Source organism: Myotis yumanensis, unplaced genomic scaffold (genome assembly GCF_028538775.1).
Source record: "Myotis yumanensis isolate MYYU_CA2020_CCGP unplaced genomic scaffold, mMyoYum1.0.hap1 SCAF_7, whole genome shotgun sequence".
NCBI lineage: Eukaryota > Metazoa > Chordata > Mammalia > Chiroptera > Vespertilionidae > Myotis > Myotis yumanensis.
In genome coordinates this window covers 75,116,683-75,140,099 of record NW_027223758.1, presented here as the reverse complement: position 1 = coordinate 75,140,099, position 23,417 = coordinate 75,116,683, and the positions used below count along the sequence as shown (strand labels likewise).

The 23,417-nt window shown below is 45.8% G+C and overlaps 1 protein-coding gene across 5 annotated transcripts in view; it reads right to left on the bottom strand.

The window, feature by feature from the left end:
- FHOD3 (formin homology 2 domain containing 3) overlaps positions 1 to 23,417 on the bottom strand; it is a 386,194-nt gene that overhangs the window by 10,451 nt on the left and 352,326 nt on the right. For 3 of the 5 annotated variants that reach the window (XM_070421006.1, XM_070421007.1, XM_070421008.1), the window contains 7 exons: positions 15,777 to 15,959; positions 14,011 to 14,130; positions 12,649 to 12,810; positions 10,235 to 10,425; positions 5,134 to 5,326; positions 1,735 to 1,758; positions 13 to 187 (listed from right to left, as the gene is read on the bottom strand). In XM_070421006.1, the coding sequence (XP_070277107.1) occupies positions 13 to 187; positions 1,735 to 1,758; positions 5,134 to 5,326; positions 10,235 to 10,425; positions 12,649 to 12,810; positions 14,011 to 14,130; positions 15,777 to 15,959 (1,048 nt within the window). The remainder of the gene's footprint in view (positions 1 to 12; positions 188 to 1,734; positions 1,759 to 5,133; positions 5,327 to 10,234; positions 10,426 to 12,648; positions 12,811 to 14,010; positions 14,131 to 15,776; positions 15,960 to 23,417) is intronic. The other 2 variants (XM_070421009.1, XM_070421010.1) reach the window with 1 other exon arrangement.

Sequence of the window (23,417 nt, the reverse complement as noted above, 5' to 3'; positions counted from 1 at the left end):
GCCCGGAGTTACCTCGGCTCATCCGGCTGCGTGTGCGGACGCCCAGCACCGGGGTGGCATCATCCATGGCCGGGGACGAGGTGTTCAGCACAGCCTTCATGTTCTCGTGCTCAGCGGCATCCTCGGCATAGCTCAGGCCCTGTGGTTGGCTCGCAGGTGCTGGCGAACTGCTGGAGAATTTGCCGGACTGCAAGACCAAAGGGGACGATGGTATGAGCTGCTGTCCACAAAGCCAACTCAAGCCTATAAAATGCTTAGTTGAGGAACCTTCTCTTCTGTCCCTCCCTGTCCTTTGGTTTGTGTGTATCCTGCAGACACAGTCACCGAGGTTGTGGATGAATAATGACAAAACATCTGTGAACATGGAAGTGCTTTTATCAGAAAGAAAGCCCTGGTCCAGAAGGACCACGCCCATCCCCCTGCTGTCGCAGGCATCTCAGCTCTCTGCAAGTTCCCTCGGTGAGTGCCTACCAGGGGCGACCGAAATCAGCTCTGGGAAGAACTCAGAAACCAAATCCATTTCCAATCCCAAAGCCCTGATACGAGGATCAATATATTTAATGTGTTAATTAAATATATTGAGCTTTAAGTTTTTTAAAATTTAGTGTCAGGAAGCAGTTAAAAATTTCTTACATATCACTTATGATAGTCAAATTTTAAAAGTGGGATTCAGCCACAGAATGAGACAAGATTAAGAGTTGAGAAGAAATTTTCCAGATCTAGTCCCACCTCACTTTACGGAGAAGGGAACTGAGGCCCTCCAAGATTAAGTGAACCCAAGGGGGTTTGTTTCAGGCACCAGATCAGAACACGACTCAGAAATTCATGCTGAAACTGAGTTTGGTAACACTTACTACTTCTGGTGGCGTCAAAAATATAGTTGTTTAAACAAGCATTATGTGCACACAATATTCTCTAATTCCAGCTGAACAGCCAGGACACAGATGTTTTACAAGAGGTATGCTAGCACATCGCGCCACGGCACACAGTGCCCAACATCTGGATGAGACATAAGCAGTCTGTTAGATTCCCATTTGCAGAGAGGAGCTCTGTAGATCTGGGCTCCCTCTTTTCATCCAGCTTCTCAGCCACGGCAGCAGAGAGCCCAGGACACATCTGTGGCTGGCACATCTGTGTACCGCTCCTTCCTCACCTTCCAGGCCAGCCAGCTCTGACTTGGACTCTGGTTCTGACATCTGGACCTAGACGAGGAGCCCCTGCCCTCCCACCCCTCACACACTGATCCTGCCAGACCCAGTGGATGCCAATGGAGGAAATGGGCACAAGTCAGAGCTACCCAAAGCTGCTGAACCGCTGGTCTGGCCTGGCTCTTAGCCACTGCCCCACTTCCTCTCTGATTTTAGGGCTCTTCATGTGGCTGTTCTAGAACCCAGTTCTCATACTTGTATTGCCAAAAAGCTCAGACAGGACTGGAGGGAAAGTTCCCCGACCACTCTCCTTGCAGTAGAGAGAGGTGTGCTGGCACTGCCACTCGGGACAGGGCCTGGGGCTCAGGGACAGCTCGGAAAAGCAGTCAATCCGTCAGTCCCTGGCACACACGGCAGGACAAGGACCCATGTTAGGAGGTTAGTGATCACACAGAAACCAACCCCAAAACGTGCATGCATGGTTTAAAGCACAGAACCGTGCTGACACTGCAGGCTGCTAAGGTTAGGCTCTCCAGCGCCCCTGGAGGTCACACGTGGCATTCTACATGTTTAGACAGAGTCCTACCTCCATGTCATCCTCTTCATCAGTCTACCCAAGAGGACAGGACAGGATGGAAAAGACAGAAGGGATTCTTAGAAGGCACGGAAGTCAGCAAAGATGAGATCATCTCCATGTCACGTCAAATTCCAAATGAAGAAATTGGCCCCATGACCAGGGCACACCCTCTTGATTTGGGAGCGGCCAGGCCCTGCCTCCATAGCCCTTCTGCCCTCCTCTGGAAATTCCCCAAGCTCTATCCTGACCACAGTCAGAAGGGATTTGGGGGTTCGGGCCAATCTTCCGAGGCTGCCCATGAGGTTGACAGCCACTGTTTTCTGGCCACTCCATACCTCACTCCCAGCTCTGCCCTGCCCCTCACCCAGCCACATTCTGTGGAACCCACCTCCCCTGCCCCCATCAGGGCCTCAGTAAGGGGACTGGCCTCCCTCTGCCCGGCTCCACCTGTCAGTGGCTGCTCCCCTCTCATCCCCAGTGCTGGGCCTCCCTGCCCAGGCTGCCGGTCTGCACCTCCAAGACCTTCCACACTCAGGACAAACAACGCAGGACCAGAGGAATGGCTGCCCATGCAGAATGGGTCATATCATTGCTCCTTCAGAAACATGAGATTAGGTTCTCTTCAAAATCGTACTTCCCTGTGCCCCCTGGAGGCTGTCAGAACTGACTGGCCATACTTTCAATGCTCACCAACTCTCACCAGATAAGCTCCCTGAAGTCACTTCAAATACTAGTAAAATATCCCTTTTCTGAAAATAAATTGAAGGTGAAAGTCATAGCAATCTCTTAATTTTAAATCAACATGCCCTCAATTTAACGTGTGCTTGTTTCTAGTGAGGTTGGAAGGCTACGCCAGCCAGTCGGACATGAGGGTGCTGAGAACTGACTACACTTCTGGAAGCTGAAATGACAGTGTTCCCAGTACATCACCTTCCCAGCCAAGTGCATCGTGACAAGAGGGGACAGTTCTGCTGTGCCATCTTTTAAAAAATCTTATAACATGTTTATTTAACCAGGATTTGGGTTTTCTTTCAGCAATGAGTACACGTATGCGATGCCAATATACAAAATCTCTAGCCCTCTCAATATCCCCAAAGTAACTAGCATTCCCTTTTCACAGAGAGGAAGCTGGAGAGAAGGCAAGGGCCTCGCCAGGGTTACCCCTGCCTCCATGTGGGGGTCCTGGGTTGGGCAGCCTGAGTTCTCACAGCCCAGCTGGAGTGGGATGACAGCAGACAGGGCCGCAGTGGTCTTGCGCCGTCTCGTCTATGTCACCATTTTGCCTAGAACCAGGTGGCAACACAAGGGTGAGAAATTACTTAGTGTCTCCCTGATTCTCCCTGGATGACTCCTGGACTTTAAGAAAGGAAGCCTTCTGCATGTTCAGAAACAGAGGAAGAAGAGAGACTGGCACATACAGCAGATACGGGGTTGACCCCACCACCGTAGGGTCTTTAGATTTAACCCAGGCAGCTCTGTGCCTTAGAAAATAATGGTTTTCCTAAAACTGTCCTTCTTTAATGGCTGTCACTTCCATCCTCATTGCTCAGCATCTACATTAAAAGTGACTGACTGCACAGCTTTCTCAAAAAATCACTTCCAGCTCTAATGCTTGGGCTCTGCTTCTCCATCTATTACTTGGGTTTGTTTTGAGAGATTCAAGTGGTGGAAATGATTTTCTTAACCAGATCATGACATCCTGAAAGCATAAGCTTATCTTTTACAGCACCTACATCTTCCTCGTTGCCCCATGCTGTGCTGGGCACGCAGCGGGGTGCTTGCTTACTTGAGATGTTGGGAAAACCGGAAGCTGTATACATTGCCATCACTGACAATATTCTGATTTACCAGCAGATGGCAACCTTTCTACACAAATGATGCCACTTTGTCCACTGAAAATAGGGACTATGTCCAGGATAAACCCTGAAGAAGCTGGTACTATCCAGATGTTAATGGGAATTTAAATATTTTTTAATCAAACCCTAGAATATTTTATCCCTGCTTATAAATAGGAAAGCTGAGTGTTTACAGAGAAGGACAGAATTTAAAAATTAGTGGGATCTGTAAAAAATAAATCTCAAGAATTTAGCAAGAAATTTTGACGTGTTTTCATAACTATGAGCATATTGGACTTGTATTTTTCACCCTCCAATGTGTCTCATTTCCACAAAAATAAGCACTCCCCTTTTACAACTTTTAAAAATAATACTTTGGGATGAAATGTGGGACATAGTTTGCCCAAGTGGATTCTGTTTGCCTCCCGAGCTGCTGTCCTCCAGGAGGTGAAATATTCGGTCGAACCCAGACGTCAGGAGAGGACGCGGGAGACTTGGCTGGTGGCACTGGCGTCCGGGGGATTGCGGGAAGGACACCTGATGCAGAAACGGGATCTGAGCACTCTCTAAGGGCCCAGAAAATTCCAAGGAAACAGAGGTCTGGGTGGGAGTAGGTGGTGGGGGATTAGTCCCTAGTTCTCCCCTGCCTTCTTTTAAAATTACTAAGATAATGTGTCCAGGTCCCCATGGAAAGGTCAGGCCCCCTCAAGAATGTGGGCAGTAACCGTGTGCTCCCTGTTTCTCCTACCACATGAATATTTTCTGGGCACAGAAGGTAGCCCTCATAAGGTCTTCTTAATTGATTTTATTCCTCCCCAAAGAAATCCACCTGACTTGAGTTCAGCTGAGGCACGCAAAGGACAATGGCTTAGTCACTACCCATTCCATTCCCTGATCACTGAGAGCCAAGGTGCTTCTCACCTATAGATGCAGATGGAATAAGTTTTGCAAAGGCATATCAGAAAGGGGCACTGTCTGTCCCTGGCATCCTCACATGTCCCTTCCTCTTCTGAATACCCACTGCGCCCATGGCCCAGGGGGTCGGGGATGAGGTGGGAGAGATGGGGGAAGAGCCCAGGAATGGGAGAGACATGTGAGTGTGCAGGGACTCCCAAAGGGGATCCCTTCCCACCCTGATAGTCTCTGACTGAAGGGTCTGCCAAGAGCCCATCTGATTGCAGCTTTGAGCAACCACATCAATTATTTCTCTATTAAGATGCCTTGAATGGTGGTCCATGTGTCAACTGAGGTTATAAAGCATCATTATGATGATTAAAATCTTGAATCAATTCCCAAATCGGTACATTTGTCCTCCTATAAGCGGCATTATCTTCCATCACAGAGGGTGAAAATGGAAACAAGCATTTAATGTCATAGGCACCATACAACACACCCACATGTGTTACAAGCTCCTCCTCCAGCCACACATTCTTAACTTACATGTCCTAGTTCCTCATTTGTTTATAGCAGATTTTATAGAAAAGAAAAGAAAAGAAGCACAGTCCCCAAACTGTGGGACATTTTATGGTTGATTACACTCTCAAAATAAATAAGCTGATTTCCTGAAACTTACATCAGTGATCATCTTCCCTCTGGTCTTATTTCTCTCTCTGTGGTTGGCCCGCTTCTGTTTCTGCTGCAAAACCCTTTCCCTGGTGGTGCGATACTCCAGGGCAAATTCACTAATGATCCTGCAGAACTTGTTTATGTTCACTTCCCGGATCGCATAAGGCGGATGCCCCATAAAGAGCAGAAAGGAATGGAACCTGCAAGGAAAAACAATAGGGCCAATGACTTCAGTTGTAAGGAACAAAAACTGATTATCTATAAACTTTCAGTAAAAAAAAAAACAAAACATCAGGGGGAGACAATGTTCTTCTTTCCTGGGGCCTTGAGGTTGAAGAGTCCTCTCAAGTGACAACGAGACCAGAGGTCAAGTTCAACTCACTTTCTCATTGGGGATGGTGAGGGTGAGATGGCAGGATTGTAGGAGATTAAGTTTCTTTTTCTTTTTGCTTACCTGTGTTTTAACGCTTCCTAAAATGGATTTGTGCAAGTTTTGTAACAAAAATGAATATTGCAGTTTCTAGATTATATAAAAATTAAATAAGAAATAAAGAAACGTTGCTTAGCAATTCCTTGGGAACCTGCTCCAGTGAATCTTGGAAAAGACATGAACATATTATGAACAATATGTCAATTGACGGTTTATAAAAAGATGTTTGTAAAGTTTTCTCTGAGTAAATATTTTGATATCTTTTTTTGAAATTTTACATACAATCTGAATTTAATTGGAACACATCGAATGAGACACACAATATTATCTCAGCTATTTAATTTATAAATAAGAAATTGTTGAATGTTATTTACTTAAAATTTTTGTAAAAGAAGTTAAATGAGCAGACGTGTGCCCAATTTTTGGTTTTCAGGATATGAGGAAGAAGATAGTAGGAGACAGAGTGAAATTTTTATGTAAGCAAACAGTATTATATAAATGATACCACTATTTATAGACAAAAACTTTTGGTGTTGATCATTCTAATTTGTACACTTAGAAAAAGGTTTGGTTTATTTTTCAAATGAGTGACACTGACTTATTCTTTTTGTGAAAAACAACAAAGTAAAGCATACAACAGGAATTTAAGGTAAAGGGGGCTGAAAAATGCTGTCTAAAACAAAAAAAAAAAATGCTAGTAAAAGTATGAAACTCTTAGAAGAAAACATAAAATGTTATGACTTCGGTTAGGAAATTATTTCTTAGCTATGCTACCAAAAGCATAAGCACCCAAAGGAAATATAGATATATTCAACTTCATCAACATTAAAGAGCTTTTGTGCTTCAAAGGTCTCTGTCAAGAGTGAGAAGACAACCCACAAAATGGAAAAAAAACATTTGCAAATCATATGCCTGATAGGGAGTGTGTATCCAGAACATATAAAGAAATGTTACAACTCAACACTAAAAAACAAGCAAACAAAAACTGACACAGGATTTGAATAGACATTTCTCAAATAAAGGTATGCAAATAGCCAATAAGTGCATGAAAAGATGCTCAACACCTTTAGTCATCAGGGGAATGCAAATCAAAACCACAGTGAGATGCCCTTCACACTCAGTAGGATGCATACAATGAAAAAGACAGGCCATGATGCATGTGGTGAGGATGTGCAGAAACTGGAACCCTCACGTGGCACTGATGAGGCCATAAAAATGGTTCGGCCGCTGGGGACAAGCCTGGCAGTTCCTAAAAAGCTAAAATGGAGCTACTTTACGACCTAGCAATTTCGTTCCTATGCATATACCCAAAAGAAAGGAATATATGCGTTCACACTAAACCTTCTACACAACTGTTCATAGCAGCATTAATCATAATAGCCAAAAAGTAGAAAAGAAGCCAAATATCCATCAGCAGATGAATGAACAATAGGTGGTATCACCATATAAGGTCTCTCATAACTGGCCTACTACCTCTCTGACCATATCTACTGTGACCCCAGCCACACTGGAACTTCGTGATTTCTTGAACAAGCCCACCTCAGGGCCTGTGTGGCATCTTAACCTTTTCTTTTACACTGGGGACCCTAGGGGAACATGGAGTCCTGCAGGGACTGAGGGAAGGGGTGGGGAGGCCACTCCACTGGGAGGACCATAGGCCCTAACAAGGCGTACGGTACCAGCTGTTCCCTGTGCCCAGAGCATGGTAGCACCTTCTCAATCCATAGGTCTCTGCCCAAATATCACATCTTCAGAGAAGCCTTCCCACCATAACTACAGTGAATTCCTGGCTCATGCAGGTCATCCCATTGGGTGACCAATAGTGAGTAAACAGGGACTGAGGTCACAAGAGAGCAACATCATCCAGTGACCAGCTTACCAGGGAGAATTATCTATATATATAAAAGGTTAAGTGACCGACCGTCCGTCCGTCCAACTGGCCGACCAACCAGCCAGTACATATGATGTGCACTGGCAACTTAAAAATAAACATTGACTCGCATGCCGAAACCGGTTTGGCTCAGGGGATAGAGCATCGGCCTGCGGACTGAAAGGTCCAGGTTCGATTCCGGTCAAGGGCATGTACCTTGGTTGCGGGCACATCCCCAGTAGGAGATGTGCAGGAGGTGGCTGATCGAATGTCTCTCTCTCATCGATGTTTCTAACTCTCTATCTCTCTCCTTTCCTCTCTGTAAAAAAATCAATAAAATATATTTAAAAAAACAAAAACAAAAAAACATTGACTCGCGCATGCGAGATACATATAAAGCTCTCGCTGGCGCCAAACGCATGCATGTGTTTCTATCTGTCATTGTCGATTGTGAATTTGGTTGTTTTTATTGACATTCTGAAGCTGAAAGAAAGTGGTGGCCTCGACAGAGTATTTCTGAAGACCAACTATTGGCACAATGTACCTCTGACACTTCATCTCTGACACTTCTATTATAGAGAAAGGGCGAATAGTGATATTAAAATATTTCTTCTAATTAATTTCCTTTCAATGTGCACCAGGCCACTAGTGTATATATAATTACACACACGCATGGGTACACACACACACACACACACACACACACACATACACACATTATAGCTTAAGGAATAGATGTAGCACTGAGTTTTCATGCATCCGGGATAAAATGGTTAATGTGACCAGGCAGAAGAGCTTTTCAAGACTTTCATAAAATCGCTCCAGTTTCATGATATTCCAAATGAAAACTATTTGTTTATTTGAGTAGCTTTAAGTGGGAAATCACTTGTATCATACAAAGCATGCAGGGTCAAAGCAGCTCAGTTGCCCTGCCTCCCTCCATGATCACATTAAAAGCAGAGTGTGCTTGGATTTCAGTGAGAAATCTGACAACATCTCGGGTAATGTCCTTCCACCCAGAGGGCAGCTGTGAGGTCTGAATGGGGTGCAGTGAGGGATTTAAACAACCAAATTCCAAAAGCACTGAGTAGTAAATACTTGCCAACCTGAGGGAAGACTCTGTTCCTTATTCCTGTTCTGTTCCTAACAGTTAAAGATGACCCCCATCCCCATGCCTACCCACCCGAATGGTCTGGAGCAAGACCCAGGAGGTCTGGCTACCAAAGCAGCAAAGGACACACGCTGGGAGAGGGCTCCCAGGCGGACAAGAGAATCAGGTTCTTAAAAACAGTCATAGGGAGGTGAAATGAAGCACAGGGAATCTAGTCGTCAACACTGTAATAACTACGTATGGTGCCAGGTGGGTGTGAGACTTACTGGTGATCACTTTGTAAGGCATGTATGTGTTTAATTACTGTGTTGTATACCCTAAACTAATAGAATACTGTACGTCCACTGTAATTAGAAATGAAAGTACTGTCTGACTTCAAGGAAGGCGAAGGAAGGAAACAAGGACAGAAGGGGAAAGGAAGGAGGGAAGAGAAAAGAGAATAAAAAATATGAAATGTTTATGAATACATGAAAATACCACACATCTGTTTGGAAACTTATAAAGTGCTCGAGCAGAGCCCGGGGAGTGTGCCGAGGAGCAGCCCTCTGGCACGGCTGCAGCTGAGACGGCCCCCAGGGAGGGCTTCCTCACACAGCTGCAGTGGGGCTGTCTCAGGGCCTGCCACCCGGGCTCCGCTGCAGGCCGACCACACACCGCAGGTCTGCAGAGCTGCATGCTCGCTTGCCAAGGTGCAAGGCCCAGGACAGAGCACTCAAACCCCCAAGATCAGAGTGACGAAGCAAAGGGAAAGAAAGTGGTGGTGCGTGGTAGGCAATGCCCTGGCCTGGGACACGGGAAGACCCAGGCTCTGGCCTGAGTGCTGCCTCCATTTCCAGGTGAGATAGCCCTGGATGGCCCTGGAGCCATCCTAGATCCTTGCCAGCCTCCTTGTAGGGAAGCAAGGCCTCACACATCACTGCTGTGTCTCTCAGCGTCCTCTTGGATCCTGTGACTCTGAGGAAGGCTGGTCCAGAGGGTGGCACCAGGCAGACCGCAGCACAAAGCCACCATTGAGAATCAATGAGTTGAAGGTCTTGGAAGACAGACTGTGGATCATATAAGGAAGGAACTTGCCCGGCAGGTGTAGCTCAGTGGTTGAGCATCAACCTATGAACCAGGAAGTCATGATATGATTCCTGGCCAGGGCACATGCCCAGGTTGTGGGCTCAATTCCCAGTAGGAGGCATGCAAGAGTCAGTGGATCCATGATTCTTTCTCATCAATGATGTTTCTATCTCTCTCCCCCTCTCCTTTTCTCTCTCTGAAATCAATAAAAAATGTTTTTAAATGAAGAAAAGGAACTTTTCTAAAAAGTCAATCTGCCTCACAAAACGTGTGCTGTCTGCAGGCAGGACTGTTCAAACAGACGGGAAGATTCAGGGCTCAGCTTATCAGAGATGTTATAGATTCAAGTCCTGATCAAGGAGGAATTGTGAATGACATCTCTAAGATTCTTTCCGACCTTAAGATTCAATGGCATTATAGTGCTGTGTGTGCTGTGTGTGTGTGTGTGTGTGTGCGTGTAAGAAAAATTAAGTGCCCATGAAACAAACATGTGCATCAAAGGCACCCTGGCCACATACCAAGAATTTATCTATCACACAATTTTTGTAAATTTAACCTTCAGATCTCAGTTTGCAGAATATTTTCAACATGCCCTTTTACTGGTGTTCCCATATGTTCCTCACTCTGCTTACCTGTTAATTATTCTCCTATGGACAATCTTTAAAATTATAATTCGCTCAGCACAGTCTTTCAGGAACTCTGACATTCGTTGTTTTAAAACGGGTTTCATTTCATGTTTTGCAATTGCCTTGAGGTGATCCCATGAAGCTTTGCATCGTCTCTCCATCTGACATAAATTATCCTGAAGCTGATCAAAGTCAACCTGAAAATCAGAGAGAGAACACTGAAAACGCGCTGAAACCGCCAGACCCCAACCTGAACCAGGAAGCCCAATTGCCTCTGGGAAGAAATAAACATCAAAACCAAATTTACATCTTGAAATACAAACATATTTATGGCCTCGAATTTCTCCACATGTGGATCTGTCATTATCTAGGCATCAAATTATTTAGTGATAAAACCCTTCTGCAAATGAACCCAACGCGAGAGGCAACTTTCTTTTCTTTTTGCCACATTTGGAAAAGAATCTTAGGCAAGTCTTTGAAAACTGTAAATTAAAACATGATATCCAGGAACCCTCGTACGAGATGAACTGAACAGATGGGTCATAAAATTTTTCAGAGCACTCTTGTCCTTCCCGGAGGCTGGAGGAATGCACCACAGTCACACATGGACGGCTCTGATGTGCCCCAGCGAAGGGGCAGCCTGCTTCTCATCACAGGGACCTGGGGCAATAGTCACCTCTAGTAATTGCCAAAGTGAGTGGGCAGCAGCCATCTCCAGGCAGAAATACGTAATTTAGTTATTAGTTTGGGAAAGGCCTGATACTGAGGGGGTCCCGGGGCCATCACTGGGGTCAGCTTGGGGTCAGGACACCCAGGCCGGGGCTACTTTGGTTACACGCAGGCTCCACCTAGAGGGCAAGGCCCTGGGAAAACAAAGGACCACGTGTAAAAAGGGAACAGATTTGTTCTGGATGGTTCTGGAAACAGGACCACAGTGAATCTAGACAGCCAGACAGACTTTGTCTCAGTTATTCCTAACAAACTGTCTTGTGGAAAGGTGCTCAGGGGTGTTAGAGCAGCAACTGGGGACCCCCGTGGGGATACTCACAGGGGCTTTTGCCTTGTTTGGGTTTAGAAGACTTCAGAGCAGTGCCTGGCACAGAGTAACATGGTAAGGGTGCCTGCGAAATAGTGTTTCCTAAGAGACCCCTCGTTAGCCTCTGAGCTGGGGGATCGCTGGCCGTGCCTCCTCCTGCCTCAAGACAAGTCCACTGCTGGGCTGGCTCAGGGGCCACCTGCTCAGTGTCCCTGGCAGTTGCCAGCCTGTTGGTCCCGGGGCAGGTGGAGGAGTGTCCCAGCCCCTGGGTCCCCACAAGCTACTTCTGTGGGAGAAGGCGGAGGGAGGAAGAGCTCTGTGGACAGACCTTAGAAAAGCCCCCTTTGCGTCCTCCCGCTTCTGCCCACCACTCTCTCCTCTTCTCACACTAGATTCCGTTGTGACCCAGACCTGAAGGTCACTCTGCTTTCAGCTCCTCCGCCTGGGTTGTGTTTCCAGGAGTTTCCACCACACCCCTCCCGTGTGTTTGCTGTTGCCCCCAAGATCCTGACATCTCCCAGCTCTGCTGTATTTGAGGTTCCTCTGGGCTGTTGAACCTCAGCGATGCTCCTGCAGGGGGCGCAGCTGGCTGTCCAGCAACTGCACTGTCTCCCTTCTCACACACCACCCTTTAGCGAAGGTTTGCTCTCTGCACTACATTTAAGGCAGTGGTTCTCAACCTTCTGGCCCTTTAAATACAGTTCCTCATGTTGTGACCCAACCATAAAATTATTTTCGTTGCTACTTCATAACTGTAATGTTGCTACTGTTATGAATCGTAATGTAAATATCTGATAAGCAGAATGGTCTTAGGCGACCCCTGTGAAAGGGTGGTTCAACCACCAAAGGGGTCGCGACCCACAGGTTGAGAACTGCTGATTTAGGGGCTTGCACTGAGGGACCAGGGCCAGGTACAGTTACAGCCCTATAAACCCATTCCCTCTGGGGACCATCACAGGGACGGCCAATCTGCGGGGCAGGGGGCCAGGCGAGCCCGTTTCCTGGCTCAACACCTCACTGCTGGGTCCTATGGAAGTCCGAGGAGGAGCCAAACTGCCTCTTTTTGACATCTTTGCCCACATTAAACAAGCGGGGAGTTTTAATGCCCGAGAACCCAGCCTGGTGAGTAACACAGCTCCTCCGTGGACACAGCAGTCGGGTCGGGGATGGCAGGCTTGCTCACATACCTCAGTAGGAAAGAATCCGGTGGAGAACCAGAGATGGGAAAATGATCTTAAAAGTGCACTCCAAGAGGCACGAGACGAGTCATAGTCACAGACTCCAGAGCAGGGGATGCAAGCGGCCCTTGGGTGTCTTACTTCACGGAGCCTGTGCTCCTGAGGATGGGCACAGACCCAGCTGAGGGGGAGACAGACCCACGTACCTTGGCTGACCTGGTGATGGCCCCGATCTCCGAGTACAAGTCGGAGCTGTCGGGGAAGTTCTCCACCACCATGGTGCACACATGGTGGAGGAGCGACTGCTTGTGCACGGTGTCTTTCACTTCTGGAACCTTCTCGAGGTAGCTTAACTCAAACGCTTTGGCCTGGTAGGTGAACATCAAATAAAAGGCAGGAAGGACAAGTTTTACACAGGTTCTTAGAAAGACACAAAAGGTTAGACTCGATGCCCTGTTGGAGCAGCCCAATATATATTTGTTAAAGATATGTTTTTTATTGATTTCAGAGAGAGGAGAGGAGAGGAGAGGGAGACAGAGAAAAAAAAATCAATGTTGAGAGAGAATCATAGATTGGCTGCCTCCTGCACAACCCGCCCCCCTCCACTGGGGATCAAGCCCTCAACCTGGCATGTGCCCTGACTGGCAATCGAACTGTGACCTCCTGGTTCACAGGTCAATGATCCACCCCTGAGACACACTGGCCGGGCAGCCCAGCCTCCCAGGGCATACACTCTATCATTCCTAGCTGGTCACACCTGGATGAGCCACATAGAATGAGATGAGCCTCCAGCCCTTCCCCACCACAGCCCTCAGCCATGGGCTGTCCCAAGGGTCTACCTCTAAAAGCAAGGTTCTGGGAGGCTGGGACTCTGCCATCTGGGTATCTACACCCCTTTTCTCCCTTTGCCTATTTCTATTCTACTTCCTGGCCAAAGATAGGCCCATTTTCAAACAAGTCTGTTTATAATGCATATAATTACAAATATTTGAGTGATAAAAATACAAATATTTGGCCCTGGTCAGTGTGGCTCAATTGGTTGGGTGTCATCCTATGTACTGAAAGGTCACTGGTTCAAATCTTGGTCAGGGCACATGTCCAGGTTGCGGGTCTGATTCCTGGTCGGAGTGTGTGCAGGAGGCAGCTGATTGATGTTTCTCTCTCACATGGATGTTTTTTCTCTCTCCCCCCACCTCACTTCCTTTCTCTTTAAAATCAGTAAAAACTCATTTAAACACAAATATTTGTACTTACATACATCAGACAAACAACAGAAAAGCCTAGAAGAAAATACTTCCAATACCAATTTTGAAAGAAGCTGACCTTCGAAGGAAGGGTATGTTCATTTTTCTAAGTTTTCTTATTTATAGCAAGATACAGGTTCAAATACATAGGCCCTGGTATTTAAAAAACAAATTTCTTCTAGATTTTTAGCAAGAAAACACAAAAGTTGTTTTTCGAAGACCAGTTGTGCTTTGGAAAGCCAGTGGTGTGACAGCCTCCACCAGCAAGCGAAGGGCAGGGATTCTGCAACAAGGGAGGGAGGGAGAAGGGATGGGAAGACTTACATTAGTTCCATTTAGAAAGTTCCCGATGGCTAAGAGAGTAGACAGGATGAAGCCCAAGGTTTTGTTGTTCTCCAACTGGTCTATTCCTTCCTTCAGGTCCAAGAGTGGTTCTGCCACTTCCTTTCAATTAAAAAAAAATTGGAAGAAGATGATAATGTTCATTTTGGTTTTACTTTGTTCCTTTAATTTCTGTATAAGGTAATAACGAATTCTGCTCAGAACAGGGCAATCCCCCATGATCTGCACATGCTCCTTGTCAAGGAAAAATGCCAAAGTGGCAGGGAGCAAGTCTAATCCCCAAAGTCTCCCCAGTGGAGGCCAAGTGGGGACCTGTGCTAACAGGAATGTGTGCTGGGGGATAAGTAACCCGCTTGCCCCCTTTCCCGTCCATCTTCCAAGCACAAGCAGGACTTAGCACCCCGTCTCCTCTCATCTCACCACGGCTGACTTCTATGACACTCCTCCCTCTCATGCTCCTTCAGAATCTGGACCAGTCTTCTTTGCTTTTCCCCTACCAGGCAGATGACACCGGACACTGTGGCCTCACTGTCCCTGGACCGCCCAGGTCTCCTAACCTCTCCTATAGGCACTCTGGCCAGTCACCTCTTGGTCTGGGGTCCTTTCTAGAAGGCCACCACCCTCATCACCTCCCCCCCCCCGCCCCCCCCTCCCCCGTCCCACTCTCTCAGACTGGTAGCCTGCCCTGGAGCCTCCCTCAGTCCCTTTTTGACTGTCACCGTGCGGTCCCCATCCCATGTTCTTACTGAGTCTCTCTCAGAGCCTGCATCCCAAAGCCAGAGCTTCACCTTCACTCTGCAGCCTAGCTTCCGCCCTGCTTGTCCCTAACCAGGGCTGACCTACCTGTCTGTTTTCTCCATGATGCCACCTAATCTGGCTGGAGAGAGCCACCTAAACCTGCTGACTGGTTTTGTGATCAAGTCATGCCCAGTCACCTGGCAGTCCAGGTTTCTTCATCCCTGCTTGGCTCCCAAATGAATTAAAACACAGGGCTTCCTCTTGAAGCCCCCCAGACCCACACCACCTCTCTGGCCCTTGTATAGCACGGTGCTCTCTCCTCTGCAGAAAGGGAAGGCCACGCAGCCTCTCCACCTGGGCTTTGAACCCGTCTCCTCTGGGCACTTCCTCTCCATTAAACTCACCTCCAGCTCACTGTCCACCTCTGCCCTTTCCTCTCCACTAGTTCCATTTGCTCAGTGGCCAAAAGTGCTCATACTGCCCGGAGTCAGAGAGGACTCCTGCTCCTTCTGCTTTCTACTCAAGATGAGCCCCTCCGCCCCCCATGCCTTTACTGTCAGGGTCCCTTTCCTTCTGTGCTCCTCTCAACCCCTTGCAATCTGTTTCGTCCTCAACTGTCTTCCACTTTCTCCTGAGAGAGGCTCTCAGAGGGACCCAATGACCTGCTAACTGCCACAGACACTGGCAGTGTAGACGATTATCATCAAGTGGATGGATTTCAGGTCACTTTCTGTACTGTGCTTGTCTGTATGCTCCAAATTTTCTACAGTGAGCAAACAGAATCAGAAGAAAAGTTTTAACCCACAACCACGTGTCTGAGGCTGGTGCCAGGAACACACATTAGAATAACCCATCACCGGCAGGATCCTGATCACTCAGTACAGACACAACCTCATCATAATCAACTCACCCCTCCCTTGAGGATGACAGGCCACTCCCTTCCCCAACGCAAACCTGACTTCCTCAACACGGGGATGCAGGACTGGCTGCCTCTCCTCCTACGTGCTGACCTTTTCTGTGGTTTCATAGTCCATTTTGAATGCCCAGAGGTGGAGCCGCGCCGAGAGCTCGCTGATGGAGGAGAGCGTGAGGAGGAACTGCTCCGCGCTGCCCAGCGGGGCCTCAGGGTTTGCCAGCTGGGCCTCCTGGATTTTCTGCTTCTCCTCTTCCGTGGGGATCATCATTAGAATTTTCTGAAAAAGACAGGATGATACAGTATACGTTCTCGCTTAGTGATGGAACCTATCTCACCCCTCCAATGTTGCAAAATTCATATTATAACTTTCCAATCAGGTAGGAGAGATGTTCTGTTGTCAGTGTTCTATGGCATACAGGTGTTACATTGTCATAAATCAAATGTACATTAGGGAAAAGCCCCACTGGCATCAATTTGACATTCTTTTGTTCTAAACGTCCCTCCTTCCCTCTCTCTCCTTTAACCTGTTTCATAAGCAACTTGCCCCAAATGTTCTGGGTCTTGTACATGAAGGACATTCTGAAATCCACCCACTTGATAAAGGTGAGGAAAAGGTGATAGAATAAGATAGAAGATTAGAGAACTACTTCCTGTTTCCTAGGAAACAGAGTAAAAACATCTCAAGAATGTATGTTTTCTAGACCTTCTCATTGATTCATTTTAAAGGTTATAAAAATGAGTGACTTTCAAATAACTCAGATTGACTTATCCAGAGGACATATAATTTTAAGTGTTTTAAACACTTAAACCATATTTTTAAATTTATATAGAAATGAAAACACTTTAAATGATATCAAACTCAATTGAACAGGTAGTGAATTGACCATTTTCCCTCTGGCATTCCCCAGCCTGGGTGTAAGGGAGTGGGAAAACTGGGAGAGGCCATCAGGTGCAGAGCGCTCCAGCGAACCCTCTCGTCCTGACTGGGGGAGTGGGAAAGGGGTCTCCTAGCAGAGGCAGCAGGGGCTGGAAGAACCTAAAACTCTGGAGGGAGAGAACCTTCCTCCCCAATCAGTGATGCTGTGGTCCAAACCCCTACTGCTTTTCTCCTCTCTGTCCTCCCTCGGCTTGGCCCTAAACATGAGCACAGTCACAGAAGGTGGATGGCAAAGTGAGGTAACTGAAGCCCCAGCTTTCAGCTGGAAGACCAAGACAGAAGGCCCAGGGCCCTGGAAAGTACTGGAGAGGTCATGGAAAATGAAGAGCCTGGCAAAGCAAATGATAATGTTGTTTAAGAACTTCTGAGTTCATCCCTGAGCTGCTCATATGTGAGGCTGACCTTAACCGGCACATCAAAGACTTGGAGACCTGGACTAGCCTTTGAAAACTTCAAAAATGGATCCAAAGCTGGAACCAGAGTCTGCAACATGCAGGTCTGAATCCTGGCCTGAACCCAAGCAAGGGAGGGCTAGTTTTCAGTTCTCTGTATGAAATAAGAATTACTCTGATATAAAAACTACACAAAGATAATGCAAGAAAAGAAAGCTAGAGACTAATGTCCCTGATGAAATTAGATGCATAAATCCTTAACAAAATAGTTTAAAATATATAAATGAATGTCAGTATGTTAAGATATATAAACACATGACTATATTTTACATAGCAATATAACAAAAAATAACCACAAAGTTGGTTCAATATGCAGTAATCAATACATTTAATCTACCAGATTAATAATCTGAACAAGAAAATTTACATAATCATTTTGATACAAAAATTTTAAAAAATAAAATTCAATATCTATTCATGACAAAAAACAAATAAACTCCCAGCCACCCAACAGTAGGAGAGATTTCCCATATCTGATAAATGACATTTTATAAAAGACCTACAGCTCACATCATGCTTAGTGGAGATAGGCTGAATGCTTTCTCTCTAATATTTGGAACAAGATAGAAAGTATTTTAAAAAGAGCCGGTGGATTGGAAAGGAGAAATGTAAACTGTTCCTATTGCACAAAGTAGAACTGTCTGCATAGAAAGATGTGAGGAATCTAAAAAATTTATTAAACAGTGAGTTTAAAAATGCTGTATGACATTAGGTCAACATACAGAAAAAATCTATTTAATTTCTATATATGGATAATGTACAATTATAAACTGAAATTTAAGAAAAATTCCATTTACAATGAAATACTTAGGTATAAATCTAACAAACTGACTTGTAGGGTCTGTATGCTGGAAAGTAGCAAGTATCGATAAAAATGATTTAAAAAATCCTAAATAATTAGGGGATATACTGTGTTCGTGGACTAAAAGACAACAGGGTCACATATTAATTTTTCCAAAGTTGGTCTATAAGTTTAACTCAATTCCAATGAAAATACCAGTAAAGTATTTTTTGTGGATACAGACAAGCTGATTATTAGTGTTTATGACAAAGCAGATGAACCAAACCGTAACAATTTTGAAAACGAACAACCTTGAGGGAGTCCCACCACCCGATTTTAAAATGTACTAGAGAGCAACAGTAATAAGCCAGTGTGGTCTGGGCAACAGGACAGACATGGATCAATGGGACAAAACAGGGAGTCCAGAAATAGACCACACAAATATGGCCATTGATTCTGACAAAGATGCAAAAGCAGTTCAATGGAGAAAAGATAGTATTTCCAACAAATGGTTTTAGAACAATTGGAATTCTTATGCAAAAAAAGAACCTCAACTTAAACCTTACAGTTCACACATGGATTAACTCAAAAGAATTAACAGATCTAAAGTAAAAGCGAATACTGCAAAACGTTTAGAAAGAAACAGGAGAAAACCTCTGTGACTCACGTTAGGCAATGAACTCTTTAGACATGATACCAAAAAAGATCAGGTTGATAAACTGAACTTCCTCCATGTTAAAGACTTTTTCTCCGAGAAAAACACTGTGAAGAGATTGGAGAGACAAGGTGTGGTCCCTCAAAAGGTTAAACGCAGAATTACCACATGAACCAGCAATTCCATTTGTAGGTTTTCACCCACGAAAACTTATGTTCATACAATAACTTGTACATAAATACTTGTAGCATCTTTATCCATAATTCCAAAAACTGGACCAAACTACATATTCTTCAACAGGTGAATAAAGTGAACTCAGCAATAAAAAGGGACAAACTACAGGGACATACCACAACTAGGAAGACTCTCAAAGACACCCTGAGTGGAAGAAGCCATTTATGATTCCATTTATGTGAAATCCTCCAAAAGACAAAACCACAGTGATGAGACTAGACCCTACAGGTCTAGTTACCAGGGGCCAGAGGTGAGCTCAGGGTGTGACTAGAAAGGGACTGCACAAGAGCACATTTTTGAGGGGAATTGGGACTGTTTTGAATCCTAACTGCAGTAGTAATTGCATGAATTTATGCATATTTAAAAACCCTTAGAGCTGTATAGCAAAAAGTTTCATTTTACTCTATATGAATGCGAAAAATTTAAAAATAAAGAACAAAATTGCAATCCTGGACCCCTGACATCATGACTGGCAAACACAGGTGTTTCCAGGATTGTGCCTCAGGATGTGTGTGGTGGGGCAGAAGCCATCTGGGTTTGATGAGCGTGTGATCAGGGAGGGCTGTCTCGGTCCTTCATCAGGAGCCAGTGATGCCCAACTGCATGGGAGGTCGGAGTGAGGTCATGCCCTCAGCCCTGGCCGGTTTGGTTCAGTGCTTAAAGTGTGGGCCGTGAACTAAGGGGTTGCGGGTTCAATTCCCTGTCAAGGGTAAATACCAGTCAGGGCGAGAGCGGGAAGCAACCAATCAATGTGTCTCTCTCATGTCGATGTTTCTCCCTCTCCTTCTCCCTCTCCCTCTCCTCCTCCCTCTACTCTCTCTAAAAATCAATGGAAAAAACACCCTCACTCCTCGGGTGAGGATTTAGAAAAAGAAGGTATGCCCTCAGATACCTCCTCTTCCAATATGCTCCTCATCATGGCCCCTGAGATGATGCAGGTGGGATGTGACATCGGGGCAATATGCAGTGACACTGTGACAGTGCCCCTTGCTCTCCCACAAGCTCTGCTTGGACCCCACCTGTCTCCATAGATGGTATTAGACAATAAGCAAAGCAATCCAAGCCCAGGAGTTGAACTCAATCAGTTTTCAAAATAAAAACATAACTAAAATTTGTGTTTTAATTTTCTTTCTGCTCAAATTGTTTTCAGCATGGACAAGAATTCCGAAATAAAAAATTGTCAACACTTTCCCCCCTTCTTCAGAAGGCATTTTCCTGCCATGCTTTTAGTTGCCTTTTTCCTTTGGGAAAGTAATCAAACCCTCTTACTTTTGTTTTTCACTTCTCCAACTAATTGAAACCATTTGTTCAGTGTTGAAGATTTATGAGGCTACCAGCTGCCAGTTTGTTTTATTTTTTCACACATCGCTGACAATAAAAATAGCCCTAAGACAGTGGAATGGCAGGTCAGCGCCACCTCTTCTGAGGTGAGGGCTGTGTTTTTCCAGGAGCAGATGAAAGGAGATGAGCACGAGGGGGAACCCCTGATTGGCTCTTCTCCGGGCCAGTAGATCTACTGATGATTTTATGGTCGCCATTTGGTTCCACGGGGAGAAAAACATCAAACAAGACCCCTATGCAATAATGCAGCGTCTTTTGTTTTTTATTTCCTCCCAGACAGGGCTTCACTTACTTGTGTACCTGAAAGCTGAATGTCAGAGAAAAAAGCACAAGTCTCACTTTTCATGGACCCAAATGGTTAGGAGTTTGGCCATCTCATTCACATGCAGATGAGGCCGCAATGAGGAATTATTTTGCATTGTGAGCTTTGCGCAGAACCCTGGCTACAGCTCTGGATGAGAACTTCACACAAGGATTTTGGTGACAACAGCAGAGAGCTGAAGAGCTGGGCCTGGTTTGTACGCAACTTGTATATTCTCATGAGACAATGGCTTTCCATTTGGGTAATCTCATGGACACGGAGGGATCTTTTTTGGGGTCTTGATTGCCATCGTCTTTCATTGTTGGGACTATTTAGGGAAACACCTGGGGCAGAAATGATTGCAGATGAAGTGACTTGCCTGAGCGAGGCTGGGTCAACCAGGACAGAGCTGGAACCACCCAGGAGCCCAGTGCCAGCTCCACAGCTCACAGCAACTCAACCAAAATGCAAAGCTAACAGCAAAGCTGAGGCCCAACCACCAGGACACCCTGGGTCCTGGCACTGCTGACCGAGTGTGGCACCTGACTGAGTCAGGCTCACTGTGTGCATCCAGCACCCACTCCGGCACCTGCAGGTGGGGTAGCACAGCACAAAGTGCTTGGAAAGGCACTATAGGTTTGTACCTGTGGCCAAAGGGAATTTCTCTCAGATGCTGAATGGCCAGGCAGCCAACTGGGCCAAGTTAAATGTCACTTGGACCATTCAATTGTGCTACCCTCTATAAAAATCAGAAAAGCAAGAAAAAAGGGGAAAACTCTTCATGCTTCCATTTGTGATACCAAAGCAATGTTCTAAAGTTTAATCCTCTTATGAAAAACTACTTCCATAATGAAGCTAGTCAACTGCTCCCTCAGGTTTACACAGCAAACCGGACACATACCATTGGGTTGCTAAGCAAAGCCACAGGACGTCATTTAATACATCCTAATCACATTTAGGCACACAGAGGTTTCAAATGGCCCTATTAAGCCGTGCTGCCATGCTCCGGTGCCTGCGTCCCAGAAGCAGACAGTCTGGCACAAGACCCTTGGCACGCAAGCTAGAAATCTCATTAGTAAATATCTGTAAGGACACGGCTTCCATCTCTTCTCAGCCATGACTTAGTTCTTGAACAACAAGCCTAGAGAAAAAACTCTGGGGAAGTGGCTCAGCACACGGATGCAGACCACCCTATGCCCCTTGGGTCCCTGAGATCAGTGGTCAGAGGCAGCAGGTCATGGGTTCCAAGTTCTCCAAGAGAACTAGTATTTGCCGGACAAGCATTCAAAAAATATATGTATATAGTTTCTGGATTCATAAAGGCAGCCTTAAATCAGGGGTTCTCAGTCGGGGTGATTTTGTGCCCAGGAAACATTTGACAAAGTCTGGAGACATTTTTGGTTGTCACCACTGGGGTGGTAGAGGCCAGGGATGTTGCTAAACATCCCACAATGCACAGGGCAGCTCCCACAATAAAGAACTGCCCAGTCCAGGCCTGGGAACAATGTGGTTGGTTGGGTGTCGTCCCATGCATCGAAGGGAATGCCAGTTCGATTCTTGCTCTAGGCATATACCCAGGTTTCAGGCTCCATCCCCAGTCCTGGGTGTGTAAGAGGCAGCTGATTGATGTTTCATTTTCACATCAATATTTCTCTCTCTCTCTCTCTCTCTCTCTCTCTCTCTCTCTCTCTCTCCCCCTCCCTCCCTTCCTCTCTCTCTAGAAATCAGTAAAAAAAAATCTTAAAAAAAAGAACTGCCCAGCTAAGAATGTCCATAGTGCCACGTTGAGAAGCCCTGCTTTAGACAAGAACTGTGATAAAAAAGTGTAACTCTGTGTTGTTGTGACTAACCATGGATTTACTGAGGATTCATGGCCCAAGAAACTCTCAGCAGGGCTGAGCAGTGTTTTCTACAACTGTGTCTTCGTGCTTCATATCATTCCTTTCATCAGCTACTCCCAGTGGAAAAGCACAGGCAGCACTGTGAAGTGGATTGCTCAGCCTCATGAGTCTTCTCACCCCCCTTTCAGATTCCCTTTTATTCTTTTTGGCATCCGTGGGCCCCCTCCTGGCCAGCCATCCCCAAGGCCCATGCTCTGCCCCAGAGACTCAGATTCTAGAGCTCATATTGCAGCTTAACCTCTCACTGGCTTGTGAACTTGGGCACAGACTAAAACTGAGACTCCCTCTCTTCATCTTTAAGATGCAAAACGTAATACTATGGCCTTCTGATGTGAAGCTCCTCGCTGGTGCCTGGCCCACGGGAAGAAACTGATGAGAGTTATTTTTGTGCTGGGTAGCCATTCCTATATCCATCATCTCTACCCTTGCTCTCATTACTCCTTCCGGGATCAAAAAGGTGCTCAGCTGGAAAGCAGTCAGAAAAGGAAAAAGTAATCTGATTCATTCTGAACCCTAAGTAACTTATTGTATCTGAAGCTTTCCCCAACCAGGGAGAGTGACATTTCAGGAAAGAATAAAGGCAGAGCTCAAAGGAATCCATCTCTTCTAATGGACTTTCAAGTTCTCAGCACAAGAACGGGAAATATTGTTAAAGGGGGAAGTTTCATTTTTTCCCTTTAATCAGGCTGGCTCTGGCTGCATTTGAAGCCTCTCTTTGAATGAGTCTGAAGCTTTTACAACCTCTAATGACAGTTACGTAAGTGGGATGGTCCGAAAGTGCGCCAGGGCCCGCCTACCATGCTCTTTGTCCTAGATCGGCGGTTCTCAACCTTCTGGTCCTTTAAATACAGTTCCTCATGTTGTGACCCAACCATAAAATTATTTTCGTTGCTACTTCATAACTGTAATGTTGCTACTGTTATGAATCATAATGTAAATATCTGATATGCAGGATGGTCTTAGGCGACCCCTGTGAAAGGATCGTTCGACCGCCAAAGGGGTCGCGACCCACAGGTTGAGAACCGCTGTCCTAGATCAGTGATGGTGAACCTTTTGAGCTCGGCGTGTCAGCATTTTGAAAAACCCTAACTTAACTCTGGTGCTGTGTCACATATAGAAATTTTTTGATATTT